This window comes from Oreochromis niloticus, linkage group LG12 (genome assembly GCF_001858045.2).
Source record: "Oreochromis niloticus isolate F11D_XX linkage group LG12, O_niloticus_UMD_NMBU, whole genome shotgun sequence".
Taxonomy (NCBI): domain Eukaryota; kingdom Metazoa; phylum Chordata; class Actinopteri; order Cichliformes; family Cichlidae; genus Oreochromis; species Oreochromis niloticus.
In genome coordinates, this window is record NC_031977.2 from 23,012,953 (window position 1) to 23,034,034 (window position 21,082).

The 21,082-nt window shown below is 40.0% G+C and overlaps 1 protein-coding gene across 1 annotated transcript in view; it reads left to right on the plus strand.

The window, feature by feature from the left end:
- Window positions 1-21,082, plus strand: part of ipo11 (importin 11) — a 118,901-nt gene that overhangs the window by 26,252 nt on the left and 71,567 nt on the right. Inside the window, exons 8-15 of the mRNA XM_003446075.5 lie at window positions 6,037-6,085; window positions 10,529-10,599; window positions 10,781-10,973; window positions 11,838-11,990; window positions 13,652-13,695; window positions 15,695-15,785; window positions 18,010-18,057; window positions 20,506-20,611. Of these exons, the coding sequence (XP_003446123.1) occupies window positions 6,037-6,085; window positions 10,529-10,599; window positions 10,781-10,973; window positions 11,838-11,990; window positions 13,652-13,695; window positions 15,695-15,785; window positions 18,010-18,057; window positions 20,506-20,611 (755 nt within the window). The remainder of the gene's footprint in view (window positions 1-6,036; window positions 6,086-10,528; window positions 10,600-10,780; window positions 10,974-11,837; window positions 11,991-13,651; window positions 13,696-15,694; window positions 15,786-18,009; window positions 18,058-20,505; window positions 20,612-21,082) is intronic.

Consider the following 21,082-nt stretch of genomic DNA (forward strand, 5'->3'; position numbering starts at 1 on the left):
GGGACGTAGATCAACCAGTAAATTGAGAGCTTCGCTTTTACACTCAGCTCCCTCTTCACCACGACGGACCGGTGCAGCGTCCGCATCACTGAGGCCGCAGCACCAATCCGTCTGTCGATCTCCGGCTCCCTTCTCCCATCACTCGCGAACAAGACCCCGAGATACTTGAACTCCTCCACTTGAGGCAGGAACTCATCCCCGACCCGGAGTGGGCACTCCACCCTTTTCCGGCTGAGAACCATGGCCTCAGATTTGGAGGTGCTGATCCTCATTCCCGCTGCTTCAAACTCGGCTGCGAACCGTTCCAGTGCGAGCTGGAGGCCTTCACCCGATGAAGCCAACAGAACCACATCATCCGCAAAAAGCAGAGATGAGATTCTGAGGCCACCGAAGTGAAAGCCCTCCGCCACTTGGCTGCGCCTAGAAATCCTGTCAATAAAAATTATCAACAGAACCGGTGACAAAGGGCAGCCCTGGCGGAGCCCATCACCCACCGGGAATGAGTCCGACTTATTGCCGGCAATGCGAACCAAACTCTTGCAGCGGTTGTATAGGGATTGAATGGCCCGTAGCAATGGGCCAGACACCCCATACTCCCGCAACACCTCCCACAGGACACCCCGAGGGACACGGTCGAATGCCTTCTCCAAGTCCACAAAACACATGTAGACTGGTTGGGCAAACTCCCATGCACCCTCAAGTATCCTTGAGAGGATAAAGAGCTGGTCCAGTGTTCCGCGACCAGGACGAAAACCGCATTGTTCCTCCTGTATCCGAGGTTCGACTAGCGGACGAACTCTCCTTTCCAGCACCCTGGCATAGACTTTCCCAGGGAGGCTGAGGAGTGTGATCCCCCTGTAGTTGGAACACACCCTCCGGTCTCCCTTCTTAAAGATGGGGACCACCATCCCGGTCTGCCAGTCCAGGGGTACTGCCCCTGATCTCCACGCAACATTGTAGAGGCGTGTCAACCAGGACAGCCCTACAACGTCCAAAGCCTTCAGGAACTCGGGGCGGACCTCATCAACACCAGGGGCTCTGCCACCAAGGAGTTGTTTAACTGCCTCAGTGACCTCGCCCCCGGAAATTGGCGGGTCATTCCCCTCATCCCCAGACTCTGCTTCCTCCTCGGAAGACGTGTCAGTGGGATTAAGGAGGTCCTCGAAGTATTCCTTCCACCGCCTGACAATTTTCTCAGTCGACGTCAGCAGCGCTCCGCCAGCACTATACACAGTGCAGGTAGAGCACCGCTTTCCCCTCCTGAGACGCCTGACGGTTTGCCAGAATCTCTACGAGGCAGTCCGAAAGTCTTTTTCCATGGCCTCTCCGAACTCCTCCCACACCCGAGTTTTTGCTTCAGCCACTGCCCGAGCCGCATTCCGCTTTGCCTGTCGATACCTGTCGGCTGCCTCCGGAGTCCCACAGGCTAACCAAGCCCGATAGGACTCCTTCTTCAGCCTGGTGGCTCCCTTCACCTCTGGTGTCCACCATTTGGTTCGGGGATTACCACCACGGCAGGCACCAACCACCTTGCGGCCGCAGCTCAATGCAGCAGCTTCGGCGATGGAGACGCTGAACATGGTCCATTCGGACTCAATGTCCCCAGTCTCCCTCGGAATGCTGTTGAAGCTCTGCCGGAGGTGTGCGTTAAAGATCTCGCGGACTGGGGCCTCTGCTAGACGTTCCCAGCACACCCTCACTACGCGTTTAGGTGCACTGGGTCTGTCCATTGTCCTCCCCCGCCACCTGATCCAACTCATCACCAGGTGGTGATCAGTTGACAGCTCAGCCCCTCTCTTTACCCGAGTGTCCAGAACATATGGTTGCAGGTCTGGTGATACGATTACAAAATCGATCATCGACCTGCTGCCTAGAGCGTCCTGGTGCCACGTGCACTTATGGACACGCTTATGTTCGAACAAGGTGTTCGTTATGGCCAAACTGTGATTTGCACAGAAGTCCAATAACAAAACACCGCTCGGATTCAGATCAGGGAGGCCGTTCCTCCGAATCACGCCCCTCCAGGTCTCGCTGTCGTTACCCACGTGAGCATTGAAGTCTCCCAGCAGGACAACAGAGTCTCCAGGTGGGGCACCTTCCAGCACCCCCCCGGGACTCTAAGAAGGCTGGGTACTCTGAACTGCCACTCGGCGTATAAGCGCAGATGACAGTCAGGACCCGTTCCCCGACCCTGAGGCGCAGGGAACAAACCCTCTCATCCACCGGGAAAAACCCCAACATACCGGCAGCAAGGCGAGGGGACATTAGAATACCCACCCCAGCCCGCCGCCTCTCACCAGGGGCAACTCCAGACTGAGACAGAGTCCAGCCCCTCTCCAGGAGACTGGTTCCAGAGCCCAAGCCATGCGTAGAGGTGAGCCCGACTATATCTAGCCGGTACCTCTCAACCTCACGCACTAACTCAGGCTCCTTCCTCACCAGAGAGGTGACATTCCATGTCCCTATTGCCAGTCTTGGCAGCCGGGGATCAGTCCGCCAGGGCCTCCGCTCCTGGCCTCCGTCAGGGCCTCCGCTCCAGGCCTCCGCCCGGCACACAATGCACCCGACCCCTATGGCGCCTCCTGCTGGTGGTGGGCCTGCGGGAGGATGGGCCCATGTCTCCTCTTCGGGCTGTGCCCGGCCGGGCCCCATGGACTAAGGCCCAGCCACCAGACGCTCCCCTTGGGCACCCTCCCTGGGCCTGGCTCCAGGGCGGGGCCCCGGTAACCCTATCCCGGGCAGGGTAAACTGTTCCCTCGATGTTCTCTTCATAAGGGTCTTCTGAATCGCTCTTTGTCTGGTCTCTCACCCAGGACCAATTTGCCATGGGAGACCCTACCAGGGGGCAAAAGCCCCCAGACAACATAGCCCCTGCGATCCCTGGGACACACAAACCGCTCCACCACGATAAGGTAGCGATTCACGGAGAGTCTCCTCATACAATAGTGTGCATTTGTTTTTCCTTCCAAGGAGCAAAACAAAGCGGTATTGAGCAATAGTTCTGCAGGCTTTGTGAAGGTCTCTGAAAGTTTTTCTGTGGACACTTTCTTTTTTGTTCATTTTCAGTCCAGTCCAGTCCTTGAACATTTTCAGAGGAAGTATTTTTGTTAAAGCCACTTAACACTGACCCATGAATCATTCAAGCATTAAAAAAAAAACTAATTCAAGGGATCAACTAGTGTTGTGTCTACACATGACAGACAGGATAGCGAAGAACAAATTTTAAATTGTATCTTTTACTGAAAGCACATAATTTGTTCCCATTTATTTAGTTCAGTGCATAACCCCCCCCCCCCCCCCCCCCCCCCCCCAAAAGATGACAAACGAATATTTTTGCACCAATAAGGTGATTCCCAAAGAACAATTAGCTGAAAACATGGTATGTCATGGCATGGTGTGCAGTGCCCTAAAACCAAATAAACAAAAAACTGGATCAAGTGGATGATAAAAGAAGTGTCAGGCCTAAAACTGAAACCTGAGAAATGGAGCTGACCTTTCAGCTGATCCATCTACTTTTCACTGAAGCCTCAACAAATATGGTCTCGGTTGAGGGGTGATAATCAAGAAGCCATTCAAAAGGAAGGGAAATAGGCAGAAAAGGTTTGAGGTATGACAAATTACACAAGAACTGTACTGAAAATGAGTTCTTGCGTAAGTGGCAACAGGTCTTATGGAGTGATAAATGTGAACTTGAAATTTTTTAGTTCAGATTGTTGTCAGTATCTACAGGGGAGACCGAGAGAGGTACAGCAGTGAGTGTGTACAGTAAAACACAGTGCAGGCTTTGTGGAGGATCCACCGTCAAATACTATCTGGAAAATGTTGTTGGTTGGCAATAGCTTCATTCTTCAGCATGGGGATTATCCTAAACACACTGCCAATGTAGTAAAAGTATACCTGCATAGAATCTCCTTGCCTCCTGGTAATGTGTTAATCGTAAGGTTAGTGGTTTAATGCCTGGTTGCTCCAGTCTGTATGATAAGTATCCTTGGGTGAGATACTGACCCCAAGTTGCTCCCCGATTTGTTCATTGGAGTGTGAGTGGGGTGTTAGATAGAAAGCGCTTGGGTAGAAAAGGATTGAAAAAGTGCATGTATAAGTGGGCGAATGAAGCAGATTGAGCACTTAAGTGGATTAGGAAAGAACTATATAAAAACCAGTTTGGTGTATAAGAACAATGGAACACCATTCATCCTAGATTGGCCTCCCCAGAGCCCAGACCTCAACATCATTGAAGCAATGTGTGATAAAACGGACATAGAATGGAACAAAAGGCAGCCAACATCCAAAGAAAGCTTTAAATGTCCTCTAAGAAGCTCGAGAACTGTCCCTTAAAACTACTTGAAGACTGTAAGAAAACTTGCATAAATGTTGTAAATGTAAATGTGTTGGAGAATAAATGTGGTCATCCCAATGTTGACCTTCAAGCTCATTAGAAGTGTGCAAACTCCCTTTTTTGCCTTATAGACTACATTTCCATTTGTGTACATGTTTTAATACTTTGCTGTTCCCATTTCCTGAGCAAAATTTAAAGGAACAAAGCGGTGGACTGATACTTTTGCACATTACTATATGCCATTGATTCTAGTGTCCAGTGTATTCAGATTCCACATTTTCAGAAGAATGAGCTGTGCAGCCATCTGTTCTAAGTTGGCACTTCCCCTGAACTCTGCTTAGTGTGTCACAGCCCTATGGCATCGTTTATGGAGTTCGTACTTGCGGTCCCGTTAAAAAGCTGTTTTACAATGAATCTCTTTACACATGGCATGAGCATTCTGAAAAGATTAAGTTTGTTTTCTTCTCACCACAGTGGCTGCATTATTGCAGAACTGCAGTGAGTTGGAAAATACTGTCTCTAAGAATAAAGAACATTGTCACTCTGCACACAGGCTGCCACAGTGATGAATTTTAAAACTCATTTTGCAGTTGATAATCTTCCTAGCTTGATTGTCAAACAATCACTAAAAGAGTGAGGACGCAATAGAATTTCAATAGAGCTTGTTCGACATAGACAAAAAACACTAAAGCTGGATGAATAACATCCAGGAGCTTTCCAGCATCTGGGTGTCACTCCATTCCAGAAAGTTATGCATCAAAAAAGGCACATTCACTTGTGCCATTGTAAAACTGGTCTGTGCCCATATACTTGATCACAGAGCTAAAACATTCACTACTTAAATTGCCACTCACTGCTTTTCCCTTAGATCTTTTCTCAAAGCGAACTAGCCTATTTGACACTCATCTGCCTTTTTCATCTCCTACTTCTCACAGTACTGCTGACATACCCATTTGATGACTATCACTGTGTATCCATTTTCCATCTGTTCATTTTGCTGACATTTGTTTGCTTTTCTCCTCATCCTTGTGCATTCTTCCCTGGCATTACTATTAGCCTCATTTCCCTTCCTCTTTAGTTCTAGAATATTTTTTGACATGACTGATTTGATTGAAATTATTTTGCATCCCCTTTTCGCAGTTTGTAATTTCCTACATGCTCCATTTTGATATCCCCCCCATGCACCTTGCCTATACCCCTCTGTCTAAATCCTACCATGAGCATAGCGAACGCTTGCTGTGAACCGTGTTCTCTGTAATTTTCCACACTGTCTTCTGTGCTCCACTTGTGACCCCCCCGTTTCTTCACTCACTCTTTTTAGGACCTTTAGTTGTTGACTAGACTGTGTTGGCTGAATGCGTGATTAATGCCACTGCTGTTGACCTCATGGCTGCACATTATTGGAGAACTAAACAGTTGTGTCTCCATCTATCATCTAATTTCCCATGCTAAGCCATGACTATTCCAGGCTACAGAAAATTGATTCTCTTTCATACAGAGTAGCTGGCACTTTTATTTTTATATATATACATATATATACTCCTGAGTAAAGCTGCAAGCTTCCCCACCTACATAAATACCAAAAGTTATTCCCTTGTCAGTATATCTCCTCTTGGGCAATACTAATGAAGCAATCATCAGTGATTCAAATGCAAAAATGTCAGAGATTAAACTTTATTTCACCCTCTCTTCCTTTTTAGGGCTTCCTGAATGCAGTGTTTGAAAGGCTAAAACAGTTCTTGGAATGCTGTGAGTATATGTTGCTTTCTTTTTCCTTAAGTATATGATTGTAGGCTTCACACTCCAGTAAACGTGTTAGTGGTGCTTCATGTAGTGCATGCAGAAGGCATTTCCTGAAAAGTCTCCGATAATTTCTGATTTCTGAAGTTAGGTGGTCGAATTGAAAATGAAAAGTTCAGAGAGAGTCATCCTAACGGGCCTTGTTTTTCATTAATTTATATTCTGAAGTATTGGAACATGTCTAATTACAAGGTTTTGTTTTTTTTTAAATTAAAAAAATAGTTTGGATTAAAGACGTCCTAATCTATGAATATTTTATGTCTTGAGGAAAAAAGTAAAATACATCATGAATCGACTTTGAAAATCATGTGCGTGTGCATGTGAACATAAGATCAAAGTATAAAAAAAAGTATGACATAATCCCACCTATCAGCCACTCCTATCCTATTCTTTGCCTCTTTTCCTTGATATTATGTTGTTTTAGGTGTGATGATAGTTCTTTACTGTGTGGTTTTTTTCCTGACCTAGAGTTTTATATTCTGGTTCTGAGCAGCAGTTGAATTTAAAACTGTATTTCTTTCACTTGGAATCACAAACTTTAAACTCAACAAGCCAACATTGCTATTTAATAGTGTATTTAATGAGTTTCAAAAGTGCTGCTCAAAACAACCTGAGGGTGAGTGGAATCTATCCTGTGTTTTACCTAATCACAACCTTTGAGTGGGGTCTCCTTTTGGTGGAAGGTATTTGCAATTTTGGGCCACATTATTCTAGCTACTAATCTCCAAAGACCTCTTTTTGGTTTTCTTTCATCTGGATCACGATGGGCCTGTGAGGTGTGACTACACGATTGTTCGCGATTAGTCTGTGATCAGCAGACAAAAAGCCTGTTGCTTCTTTGGCAGAAATGTGCATTTTTCCATTATTTTCTGTTTGGTAATAAAAAGTTTCTGGCTCTGTGGACAATAAACCATGAATACTAATATTTCCTCCTTAATACTAGAGTTAACTTATTCTTTAGCTATTGTGTAAATAAATTGTAAAATGGGAAGGGTCCGGAGTGTTTACATTTAAAAAGCAGGGACTTTCTTGTTAACTAGAACTACAGCAAATGATCTTCGTCCCTACAGTGTACACTGCTTAAAAATAGGGGAACACATTATCATTACATACCACAAAGTCAGTTAAACTTCATGCACAGTTAGGAAGCACAAACAATTTTGAATCCATTTTAGCTGTTTGAAAGTACCAGAGGCACAGAAAGGGCAACATCCAAGACAATATCCAAAATGGGAATGATTTTGGAGGTGACCATTGATCTTATCTGTCTTGACTTTTTTCTCTAGTTTTTCTTTGAGCAAGTCCTAGTCCTTGCACTACTGATAGCATAAGCCCATTCAGGTGCAGCCCATTCAGGTTGCACAAGTAGTCTAGCTCCTCCAGAATGTACATGGAGCCAGTACATGGTGTTGGAAGAAAGCACGCTTTGTTTCCCAGCAGTTTCAGGAAAGTAGGACAGGGTTGTAGAACAGTATCAACCCAACTCTTCATCAAAAGGTGACAAAATGGCTTCTAATGTGCAGATTCCTGACCAAACTGTCAGAAAAAGGACATGCAACACTCATGAAGTCCCAACATCCTTAGTGGGACCTGTACTCACAGCCCAGCACCATGGACGTTGGCCACCTGTTTTACCTAATTGAAGTCATAACCTCCATCAGAACCAGCCTCCATAAAGTCCTGTGTATGGGGCCATTGATTTTCTTGTGATGATCAAGTGTTCCCTTAAGTTTTTTTGAGCAGTGCAGTTCCATCAGTTAAACAGGTTTCTCATGCCCTTGTGCTGGATTTCTATCCACTGGGAACTACTTAGTTCATTGGCTGCTGCGTAAGCTCACTTTTCTTCTCATCTCGGTATTTATGGTCTCTTTTTCTTTTCTATAAAAGTTTGTCATAGCATCCAATCAGTTTGAGATAAATCTCAGGCACAACTCCACCATCTGCCGTAGCAGCAGATGTTGAAAAAATATCATTAGCAGTATCAGCCAGTACTATCAGTTCTAATATTCACCCTGCTGATGGCAGTGGAGACAGGATCGTGGTCCTGTTGGTATTTTGGCCTGACAGATAGGGGAAACGGAAAGACAGCTCAGTGCTTGTGGTGAGAAATATCAGCTCTGCACAGTCTGATAAGGTCAGCTATATACACTGGTTTCTTGGGGACAGTGTTTGTGGTCCATTCTGATGTCAGACTCTTTATCTTTGAGGTTTGTACTCCAAGACGGATCACCTGTCTATTTTTGTTAGTCACTATATTCTTGTAATATACATATATTTTTTTTTTTTCTGAGCTGCTTATCTTTTAAGAACAATGAATAAAGGTTTAATTCTTCGAATATGTTTCTTTGCTTAGTTAAAGATATTTTTGATCGCTCAGATATTGGTTCCTTAGTACGTGGGTGACTTTGCGCATCTAACATTACCAACTGTTGCATATCATCAGAGAAACAATGGCATGAGCACGAATTCAGTTAGAATGCAGTGGGCTCTGAAAATTTGTATGGGTCAAGAATATGTGGCCAAAAAAGTAAACAAAGCAAAATTAACCTATTTTGCTTTTTTAGTGAAGCTTTTGTCATTTCAAATTAGTACATGCTGATGAACGTTTAAGTGTGTATGAAGCTGAAGGAAACAATGACCTTGCATGCTCACAAGTGGTTGGAGGAATGTGTGAGACTGTTGTTGGCAGAGCTGATTTCATCAATGAGTTTGGCAAGAATGTAAACTATAGAGGACATCTTTATTGCCTCTAGAATCATGAGTGGTTTTATGGAGCCAAAATTTACATCAGAGGGAGCGAGTCTTTTATTTTCTAGCTTTTATATTACTGTGCTTTATTATATGCATCAGCGCTTGTAAAGGACTCATGGGATTATCAGAGGGTCAGCAAGGTGTAGTGGGCATCTGACTTTAAAGAAAAGGAAGTCTCAGCTGGAGAGTCAACTTTCTTCCCCCCCTTTCTTTTCTTTCCTGTCTTCCTTGTACTGCAACGATTGATGTAAATGGCATTGTTAGCTCACTTGGGACAATAAGAGCAATTTTTTTTTTTTTTTTTTTTTTTTTTTAAATTTTTGTCCATCAGTCTGAGATCCTTGAAAGGGTTTTCCCCTATCTGTTGATAAGTAAAATGTCAGTTATGTTTTCTACTATCGGTTAAAATCACCTCTTTTTGGTGTATTACAACTCGTAGTGATTTTAACTCATATTCCAAGTTGACTGATGAATGTGTCCCTAGGTATTGGACATACTGCTGTTTATTCTGCGCATACGAGAATACCATTTTTATGCTGATGAAATTGTATTTGATGCATAGATGTCACTGGAATTAAAAGATACGTTTGAAGATATTCAGACCTGGATTTTAATATAAAATCATTCTAATTTCTTAAGAAGCAAAAATGTGAATCTGAGAACCTGAGGAGACCATACACATACAGTAGGAACTTTCAGTCACAAGGTAGCCAAGCCATAAATCATATCTGCTTTATTTTGTTTTAATCTAAAACATTAATTTACAAAGTGAATATCAAGCATCATTGAAGATGACTTAAAAGAAGTGGTTGTTACTTTAATATGCATTAGGTAAATGTTTACTAAAATCAAGTGCACCAATTGATGGCCATTAGAAATTATAAAGAGTTCGGACACTTACTTATTTGCTTTTCTTGTTAGGCTTTGAGACTTCTTCTGACCTTTATATTGAGTATTTCTAAAACCTCAAACTGAAGATCTTGCTTAAAAATTTTGATTTTTTTGCCTTCAAAATAGAGTAACTCCTCTATAAAAAATAATGCCACTATACTGCTAACACAGGATCTTTAGAGATGATGTGTCTGTTAATGTTAGGTTGCTATCACTGTCATCTAGCAGGCAGTCTTTATCTTTAAGGCTTTTCTGCCTAAGCTCTGAGATCTTAAACATTTTTATTTCAGATGCAAGTAATAATCTCTTAATCAGTGAAGAGGTTGGCCTTGAAGTGGAAAATACTAGGGAAATGGGGAAAGAGATTTCTTCTGCGGTGTACCTTGATACCCCTTTAACCTCATCACTGATCTCAAAGACGTCCTAAATAAATTCTTCCAAAATAAATAGAGCTAATGACTAATTCAGAGTGATTAGGTTTTCAGTTTTTTCCTCCTCCTTTTTGTCATGTGTGCATTGAATATCCAGGATTATAAAGCTCTTAAAATTGTTATTATTGCTTTGTTTCTTTTTTTTTCCTTTTCTTTTTTCAATAAGAGTTTAATAAGAGTTGCAGATGCAGCTCCTGCTTCCTACCTTTTAGTCCGGTATCTTGGATCTAAATGAAATGAGTTCCAAGAATGTTGCATGCATATGTTTAGTGTAATACTGCTTTAAGTAACAAAGCTATGTGATTGTTTTATGCTTCAGGTCGCCAGGTTGGTTCAGACAGCACATGCAGAGAAAAGCTGGAAAAGACCATCATTTTGTACACTAAAGTTGTGAGTTGACCCGTCTGTTAATTTATGATGATATAAATGACTGCATTACTTGTTCATGAATAGGGTTGTGCATTCTGCCTCTGAGGGTGGCCTGTTATAGCTTCTTCTGTAAAATATTTTAATTTACCACTGTTTTTATGTATCTGTCCTTGTGTTCTGTCTACCCCTTCCTCTCACGTAGTTGTTAGATTTCCTGGAATACCATCCATGCGCATTTATACCGCTAATCCAGCGTTCCCTGGAGTTTGCTGTTACCTACGTGTTCACGCCTGCAGGAGAGGGAGTGACCTTTGAGCGTTTTATTGTTCAGTGCATGAACCTCATCAAGATGATTGTAAAGAATGATGCCTACAAACCCGCCAAGAACATTGATGGTAAGTTGTGAGTGTGAGGAAGGAGGAGTCTGAAGGGTTGGAGAAAACTGAAAAATATACGTGATAACACTAAAAATTAAAATGATGCTCTAGGTAGGTAATAAACATTTCATTTTAGGTTTGTGATTTAAAAATCAGCAGAAATGCCACAAGCCCTTGAATATGCGTCACTGACAGTGAGTTTGAATAGCACAGGGCTATAACGCCATCGGTGTCACTGTACTTTATCGCAGCTCCATGTATTTTCTTTTTTCTTTTCCCAAGCTGTCTGAGCTTTCTAGTGCTTCATTAGCAAATGGCACAGCAGTTGGTCTTTCTTCTGTCAGCTAGCATAATCTCTGGGGTTCCTTACTCAAGAACTTTCCCATTCTAACAATCCAAGGTTCTGGGTTTCATTCGAATATCTGACTGTGTTGTTGCGTCAGAGTTGGTCATGGCTTCAGTTTTACTTTCCTATAACAGAGAAGATAAATGAGGAAGTTAAAAGGCTGTTTAATTTTCTTCTTTTACTGTAACCTTAAATCATGCACAAATTAATACAAAATAAAAAATGAGCAACAGAGCAGAATGTTTTTTTTTTTTAACCAGAAACATTATTAAAATGTATTACGATTTTGAAGTTAACAAGCAGACAGCAAAAAATGAGTCACACTTGAGGATTACTTCAGCTGCTCCTTCCCTAAAATTAAGAGATCTTGCCTTGCAGTCCTCGTTTGTATTTAGGAGTCTTGCATACTAAATGTCTGTAGTGGCAGTACTGATATAATGTTTGGACTGTATTAAGTAACAATATTTTGAAGTGTCTGTGTTTGTGATGACTTATGACTCCTTATTTATTTATTATTGTATCTCTCCATCCTTCAGACAGTAAACCAGAGAGCCTGGAAGCTCACAAAATCAAGACGGCATTCTTCACCCACCCTACATTGACAGAGATTGGACGTCGCCTTGTCTCACACTACTTCCTTCTCACAGAGGAAGAGCTAGCAATGTGGGAAGAGGACCCTGAGAGCTTTGGTAATATCACATCTACAAATATGCTGCCAGATTTGAACTTGTATGGATTTTGTCTTTTTTGTGTATTTTGAATTTTGATGTATTAGGGAGAATCTACAGCATTAGGTAAATGATTGCTACCATTATATCACCATATTATATTAATACCCTTAATCCATAAATTGGACAGTTTGCAGATTTGTCTAAAGCAGTACTTTGTGATTTATAATACTTATTTTTGATTCTCCTTAAAACTGTCAATTGACATAATTTACAGGGTATAGCTCTTGGTGCGCGTTTGTAGTTATAGGCAGCATCTGAGATCTTGATATATTTTCAAAACATTATAGTGTCCTCACAGGCTTTATGTAATGACACTGACCACTCAGACATAACACTTCATAAAGCTAAAACCACAAGGGCCCAGTGTGGGAGTTCAGTCTGTTGACATTTGAATCCAATTTTATAGTCAGTCAGAGCCACATATTGGAGTGTGTGTGTGAGAAAACACATTTGCAATTTCAGGTAGGGATGGGTATTGATAAGATTTTAACGATTCCGATTCCATTTTCGATTCTGTTTAACGATTCGATTCTTTATCGATTCTCTTATCGATTCTTGTTTTTAAAAAGGAGAACACTAAGGTCGATTAGCTTAGAACTGTTTTATATCTTCTCTTTCAACAAGATAGAAATTTAGGAGTAACATGGCCTTACAAACCCAACAGTGAGATCTTAAGAGATCCACAGCCTACGGCTCTTCAATGGGGTGTCACAGGGTCCCCGGGGAAAATTGTAAACGTAAAATAATAAAATAAATATTCTTCTGTAGCAATAACAAAGTATAACATAAATTATTCTGTAGCAATTACACAAGAATATCCAGTAATGTCCCTGCCTACAATTAAACACATTCACTTACCATCTGCTGTGGCAAATGGCTGCAAGGTTTTGACCACAAACTAGTCACTGCTCGGTGACATTCGGGCCTGAAAAGAGACGCTACCGGTAGACTGCAGCGACAACTGCCAGCGAGCGCCAGCCAGACTCTGTCTGTCTCTCTCATCACAGTCACCTAAATGCACAGTAATGGCAGGTTTTGTAATAAGGCAGATCGCGCTAACATAATATGCACTGTTAGTTGATTATTTACCTGCCGCATTAACGGGAAAGGACGTGCAAACGTTACCGCTGCTGCTGCTGGGTTGAGATTCACGAGTCCGGAGCGGAATTAAAGACATTCATTTAAGTTCATCGCGTGTTTTGTGAGCAAATGCTTTTGCATATTCGTAGTGTTTCCTCCCTTAATGAAATATCTACTTTGCAAGTATTGCAAGTTGCCCTGAACGGATGACAATCCGTTCTCGTAAAGTATAAACAAACTTTTAAGCGTTTGAGCCGCTTAGGCGCCGTGTTTCCTGCCAGGTACGCTCCGACGCTCCGCAACGTGGTGACGTCATTCGGGGCGACTGGAATCGATAAGGGAATCGTTTGCAAAAATGGCAAACGATTCCAAGGAATTGAAACAGTGGGAACCGGTTCTCAACAAGAACCGGTTTTCGATACCCATCCCTAATTTCAGCGCTTTGTCATGATATATATGATGTTTCTGTTGTGCAGTCTCAGCCATCACCTCCTGATCAACATTTTCTAATAGATAATTATTTTTTGTAACTGTTTCAGCTGTGGAAGAGACAGGTGGTGACTCTTGGAAATACAGTCTGCGGGTAAGTATGTTTTTATGTGTATCTATATATATGTGCAGAGATATGGTAAATTAATAGGGTAGCTGTGGCTCAGGAGGGTAGACCAGGTCATCCACTAATCAGAAGATCAGTGATTCAGTCCCCTCTACCAGCACATTCATGAGTGTTTAGGGATAGGTGAATGTTTTGCTTTGCTTTGAGTGCTCAGTTAGAATAGGAAAGTGTAACTATATGAGTACCAGTACTTTGAACTGTTACATATATAGCACACTGAGTTGGTTTGGAAGAACAGTCTGTTCAGTCTTATGCTCAGAAGAAGAAGGAAATTAAATATTTGCCTCATTATACAAAAAAAAAAGCATTAGAGGAATAAATAAAGCAAAATAAATCGATCCCCTGTGTTTTGGGGTAAAACTGAATGTCGAGAACAGACAGAAATCAATTCTGATGTCTGTCTTTACAATCATAAAAATGTAGATTTAAATGATCATAACAGCCAGTTTCATTTCAGTTAATTGCAGCGGTATTGTTACACATTTCTGTGTATGCTGTATTTTCAGAAATGCTGTGCAGTTCTGTGGTGGAAGACTGTATACATTGCAGCATCATAAAACATTTAGTGGTGCCTGGAGTTTTAAAGGTTGTCATGAGTCTAGTTAGTTTTAGAGGCTTATCTTCAGCTGTTGCTGATGCATGACATAATCTTTTATCCATGGTCCTATATCTTCTCTATCCCCCTCCTGTGTTGTGCCCCATTCCACTTACTTTCATCAATTCAGATGACAAACGTCTGCCCTGCTGTTTCTTTGAAGTACAGTAACACATTCTTTCAGTGAACTCCAAGCCTTGTACGAGTTTTTATTCATTTAAGGCATGCCGCAGCAGAAGAAAAGTGGCATTATGGTCTAAGAACTTATTAAACATCTAATTACTTCATAGTTTTGAATTCTTCTAGAAAACAATTTTGTGAGTTTTCATACCTTTTAATGCATCTGTGTTTCTTTCTGATAGTTTTTTTTTTTTGTTTAAAATGCAGTGCTATAAAACTGCATGCCTTAGAGGATGATTTTATTTATATATTTTGGAATCTAGTAACATGTGCATGGCAATTAATTATGAAGCTTTTCTGCTTTTGAGAGAAGTTAGTCTTAAAATCGCCACAGATACGCTCATAGTCTCAGGATCCACAAATGTATGCTGCAACTGCAGTGTATCCTGATTTACAATGGATTCATATGTAATTTCAAAGAAAATTTTTTAGGAGCCCACGTGACATTTTTGTTTTTTTATTGAACAAAAGAGTTTGCTGCTTTTTGAGTAGAACACTTACTTTTAAAAATTGTACGTGTAAATATAGGCTAAACCAACCACTAGGCTTGGTGGCAGACTTGTTCTTTTCTCAAAACTTATTTGAACAACTTTTTTAGCACATTGCGAACCTCAGGACGGATCGTTTCTGTATCAGTTAAAATCTGTTTTGTTTGTCCTATTCTCATAAAGCTGATTGAAGTACTGTGTGAGAGGACCGGTTATACTACTAGTAGATCAGTTCTCACTGATATTGTGGCAAATGGCATGTTTTCACAAATGGCACAGACCATGACCTCTTTCTTACACCTTTTTAATATGCTTTTTTTTTTTTTTTAACCCAGTAAACTAATGAAGTCGTCTAGGCCGTTTCTTTATTGAGCATAGACACAGACAAAAATCCCCTAACAGTGTTATATTGATTGTATTTCTATTGAACTGGGAACACAATGTGTTGTTTATTTATGTTTGTCACACGTTTTTGTATGACCTTTGTTTTTGTCCTTATCAAATATTAATGCAATAGCTGCGCTCCTCACCTTATCCCACCTCTAAATGCCCAGCAGAACCCAAGGTGCTGTTAAGGCTGAAGAATTGTGATCCTATAAAAAGTAACTGTAATGACTTATGCTAACTGTGATGCTGCATGTGTTAATATTCTGTCAGTTACCTGTCTCTATTTTTATTTGTTCTAACTTATTTCTGTATTTAGCCCTGCACAGAAGTACTGTTCCTGGATATCTTCCACAACTACAGCCAGACCCTGACACCAGTGCTGCTGGATATGGTTCAGAATCTCCAGGGTCAGTTTAAGCATTATACCTACAAATCACATAGTCTACTTTCATTCCAGTGAATTTTTAACACCTTGGCAATGAAAACCGTATAGGCAGGAGCCAGTCAATTGGGCACATTTAGCTAAAAATAATACACTCATACATCTTTGAAATGCATAAATAGATTCAGTTTATCATCATTTTAGAGGCTGTTTGTGCAAATCATTTTGTAGCCTGATTGTGGTGAACAGTGGGTTTTTGTTTTTTTGGTTATTAACCTCAAAAAACAAACAATAGAAAAGGCAAAAATGAAACAAACAACTTCTCCCACTAATATGTGATAATTCATATCCCAGGAGGTCCTTTTTAGGGGAAAAAAGTGCAAGTATCACATAAACAAAACACAAACTTTAAGAAAAAAATCATTTTTTAAACAATAAATTTTGTGCCAAGTAATCTTAATTTCAGTTTTTTATAAAATAAGTGATTTTCTTAATGCATTTAAGAAGACGTTTTCATAAGAAGCTATACTTGTGTAAAGATTGTGTTGAATACCTCTGTTCAGCTGCAGTATATACCCTTACTCATGCAGCTGAAAGTAGTGAAATTGGCCATGAGTCACTAATATTTGCATATAAATTTTCTTACAGTGTGGAAGAAAAAGTAAACCCACAAAACTACCATCAGATTCATGGAATATTCTGGAGTTTGTTCTTACTGCACTGCTTATATTAGCGATTGGCTCACAATCTGCAACACCTCCATTTTTCTAAATAAAGAAACATTAACTTTGGGGCGTTCTGTGCAGGAGAATTTCTGACAAAAAAAAGATAAAAAATAGTGCCAGAGAAGGTTCAACTTTCCACAGTGTTTCCTCTGAAATGACAATGGTAAAAATGGGAAAGAAAAAAGCAAGGCTCGGGCTCCAGTAACAGAGGAGATGAGTTCTGTATCCCCTGAGACATGCACTGTGGCTTATATTGAAGGCAAAAAAAAGGTTTGACATCAAAGTTTGTGTGGGAGGGGGGGCTACCAGGTAGACCAAAAGAATATGAAGGAAGCAGGTGAAGGTACGGCTCACGTATCAGCCCAAGATAAGAAACTCACTGCTGTGACTGAAACTGGAGTAACAAGTGATAAATGACATCATTAAGTGTTTTTAATTATTTTCATACACTTAACATAAGGATAAGATGAAGACAAAGAAAAGCACTCAGACAGCGCAACTGGTATCATTGTGACGTCATTGGGCATTGCATTGAAAAAAATAAAAAGTCTGTTGTAGAGCTTTCTCCATGCCCTTTCATATGAACATATATATATATATATTACTTGACATGGTTTCTTGTATCCCCACCCAAGTATCGGCAGTGTTTAGTGACAGCTTGGAGTTTATTGTGGGTGTTGAGTAGCCCGATGGCTGACGGGAAGAAGATATTTTTGTCTTTATGATATTTATTATTATAATAAATATTAATATTCTAACTTTTGACTAAATTTTAGGTGACATCAGTCTGGAAAGCTAAATAAGTATATAAATAAAATTATTAATGTTGTTGTTTGTGTTATTATTTGCCCATACACATGGTCTGAGGCTGTTTGCATAGTACAAACAAGTCTATTCACAACTGTTGATGAATCACAGATTTAGTTAAAGCTGTGATTTTTTTTTTTTTTTTTTTTTTTTTTTAGCCCTTTAACAATCAATATTTAAGATTAACAGTCAGTATGAAGTCTGCTATTGGTTGTCATTACATCCACCTTTCTAAACTCTCGGTCATGTACACATGCAAATTTGGCACACTGCTCCTCATCTCATGGGGGTACTGGTGTGTAGCTCTTGTTCTGTTGCTGAATTGGTCGTGCTATTGCTCGCTTGGGTGGATTACAAGGTCCACTTCTGCCCTGTCTCTCGAGCTACTTTTCCTTTTAAGTGTCAGAGTGGAAATTGGTTTTGCTGGAGCAAGGAAAACACCAGTTTGGGTAATTCTATGGTTGAAAGAAGACGTCTATTGATTTTGAAACCTGAGTATACAACTAGAGAGAGAGAACAGGCCATCAAAATGGCTTAAGCAAGACCGATCTATTTGGAACCGTGTCTGTTTAATTTCCAGTTGTCGGTTGCATACCTTACATACATTCCACTGTCAAAGAGCAATACTGGGACAATAGATATGTTGCTGTAATGCTTATTTTATTGATTCTGCCTTGTTACTGAAATTAAATCCAGTGTGTATTTGTGTCTTTTCAGGCCCAACCAATGTGGAAGACTCTGTTCAGTTGCTAATGAAGGATGCAGGTCAGTCAAAAGCTCACATACTTATTCTTTATTCCTTATACTTATACTTTATTCCTTTGTAATTATTGCCCTGTCATGCTGGGAGTATCAGAGTTTGACTTTTCTAACACACAAATGTTACTGTTGCCAAATGTTTTTTGTTTTTTGTTCTGAAATTCTCCGACCATAATCCCCTAGCAATCTAAATAGTGTGAGAGAAAGGCAAAGGAATAATTTGAAGGATTTATATACTGATTGAATTTAGACACTGATACACTTTTGAAATAAAGTAGCTACAAAATGTGTAATAAGCATTTAGCAGCAAAGTTACAGATTTTCAATCATCACATGATTACATTTTTATAATCCAATTTATTCTTATTAGTTATTGCATTCATCAAATTGCTCATGTTCATATCTTTTTATCCTGTGTTTTTTTTTTTTTCCTCAAGTTCCCCTTTTCTTATGGTCTACCACGTTTTAGTAAAAGAGAAATAAATTGGATTCAGAGTGTCTGATTTAGAGGACTCTCACCAAAGAAATATCCCCCCCCCCCTTTTTTTTTTCTTGTTGGGGTATTCTTCCCCAACAAAAAAACCCCAAAAAAACCCCTAAAACAAAACAAGAAATCCAAAAACCTAGCAGCTTCTTATTTCAACTTGTTGAACTGTAGTTATGCACCGAGGTTGCCTTGCTCGGATGAAATTGCATGTCTCTGAAGAAATTACATGTCTGGTTAGCTGGCTTTGCAAGTGATGACAAATATGAGACTGAGAGTATTGCACATATGAATCGTAATTATTCTACGTTACAGGAGTAATAAATACTCAAACAGGCTTCACATTATATAGGGCCTCTTTGGCTCCTAAATTGTTCACAATTGTGACCCTGCTCCTGTGACAATCCTGCACTGAAAATAAAATTCTGCTGCCCATGCAGGATTAAAAGGACTTTCAATCATGTAAGGGCACCAGCATTTCATTTTCAGAGTTATTTAGGTTAGAAATGGGCCTGTTTTGAAACACCCAAAATTTTAAATACAAAAATAGTGTTTAGAAGGACAGTCTAGCGCTAATGGAGACCAGGCCATTACAATGCCAAATTGTTTGGGCAACAACAATTTACCAACAGCAAAAATGTGACGACATGCTAATGAAAAAAAACAAAAACAAATAAACAATAGTAAAAACCAATTTCAAAGAGCTCTTAGCTGCCTTCTGAGACTTCCCTCCCTTGTCAGTAGTATATATAACCCAAATGTTTTTGTGATAAAGATTGCTATTTTTGCACCACTCCACTATCCATCTGTACATCATATCATTAGTCCCAGTTTTCATCAAAATAAATTACAGAATATGTATCTAAAGTGTTAAACTCCTCTAAATCTGCTCACAGACACCTAGATGATTATATTTCCCTTGTTTTTGCTGGTTTATGGTTTTGCTCTTTGTTTCAAAAGTTGCCCATATTCAGCCTTACATAATACAAGAGAATTAAAATAATGGAAAAAGTCTGTTTCTTTCTTGGTAAATCGGATCCTTCTCTCTTTGTTTTTTTTTTTTTTTTTATCAGTCCTGTTCTCTGCTTTTTGCCATTTCAAAATTCATTACTTCTGAAGATAAATTATAAATAGTAACAGCCACTGTCTCTTGTATTGTGTGTGTTCTTTTATCCCTTTTTATATTATATTGTTCTCATTCTGTCACTCTTTTTCTAATCTCATCTTTTATTTTATTCTTTTATCGCACTCCTCTTCATTTTAGTCACCATTACACCCATTTGTGCCTGAAGCATAACCTATAGTATCATTATTATGATGTCTATGTTTCTATAACATGTACTTCTTTTTGTTTTGTTGTTTGGTATGTTACTATTTGCCTGCATATTTGAAGCATATTCAGCCTACTGTTAGCAGAATGAAAGCTTCACAACAAGCATTAATTTGTTGGAAACCACAACTACATTCCAGTAACCCCAAATTACTCTATACCCACATTTACCTGACTTGTTTTATCTTACCAGTTTTCAAGTTTCCTAATAACATCTCAAGCTTGGTCAAGGTTGGCAGAGTCTGACTGGCTCTGAGCTCTGTGTAGCTTTAGCCATTTTGCTTTTATTCCCTTCTTTAAAATGTCCATGTTAAGTTGGATGATGTTACATTTTTGTGATGGTCCCCTGCAGTTTAATTCGTCAAATTTTGTGTTTTCACTCGCGTCAAAGAGCTTTAAGAGTTGTTCATCTGTGCTGCTGTGCATGTGTTGCACAAGCATCTAACCAATGGACTTGGCCTCAGGCATGCATGAGGCTAACCGGCCAGTCACCGCTCCTGAACTGGGCAGTCAGTCCATTTCAAAAGCTGAGATGGCATAATACTGTCACACTGTAAAATGAAAAGGTTCTTGTAGGGGAAACGTGTCAGTCGTATTGTGAATATTGTAACTAATGTAACTTTGACTTTTTTCTCTGCAGTATACAATGCAGTGGGATTAGCAGCTTATGAACTGTTTGACAATGTGGACTTTGACCAGTGGTTCAAGAATCAGCTCCTTGGAGAGCTGCAAGTCAGCCATCACAGGTATTCCTTTTGTCTTCTCTAAATATTCTATTTTTAATTGTTTCTTTTTTTAAAATGTATTTTAATATTAAAGCATGCACTAATGAAAAAAAATCTAACTAAATTAGAAGAGGTAAACCACTTGACCGTGAAATGAGTTTTTGGAATTTCACTCTAATTATTACTGGTTAGATAACATTAAACAATAAAATTATTTTTTGCCCTAAATCACCTATGGCTTCACAGAGGTGATATATCACATCTAAGTAATTTATTAGCCTTCTATAAGGACTTTTTTTTGTATGACATGGTTACTGTATTATTAAAAGGAATGTTGTTGTTGTTGTTGTTGTTGTTGTTGTTGTTGTTATTATTATTATTATTATTATTATTATTTATTTATTTTTTTTGTGGGGCTTGGAGGGGGGATACTTACCTTTTTTGAATGTCTCATTTGACCACATCGGTCTCATTCAGGGTTGAAATGGTAAT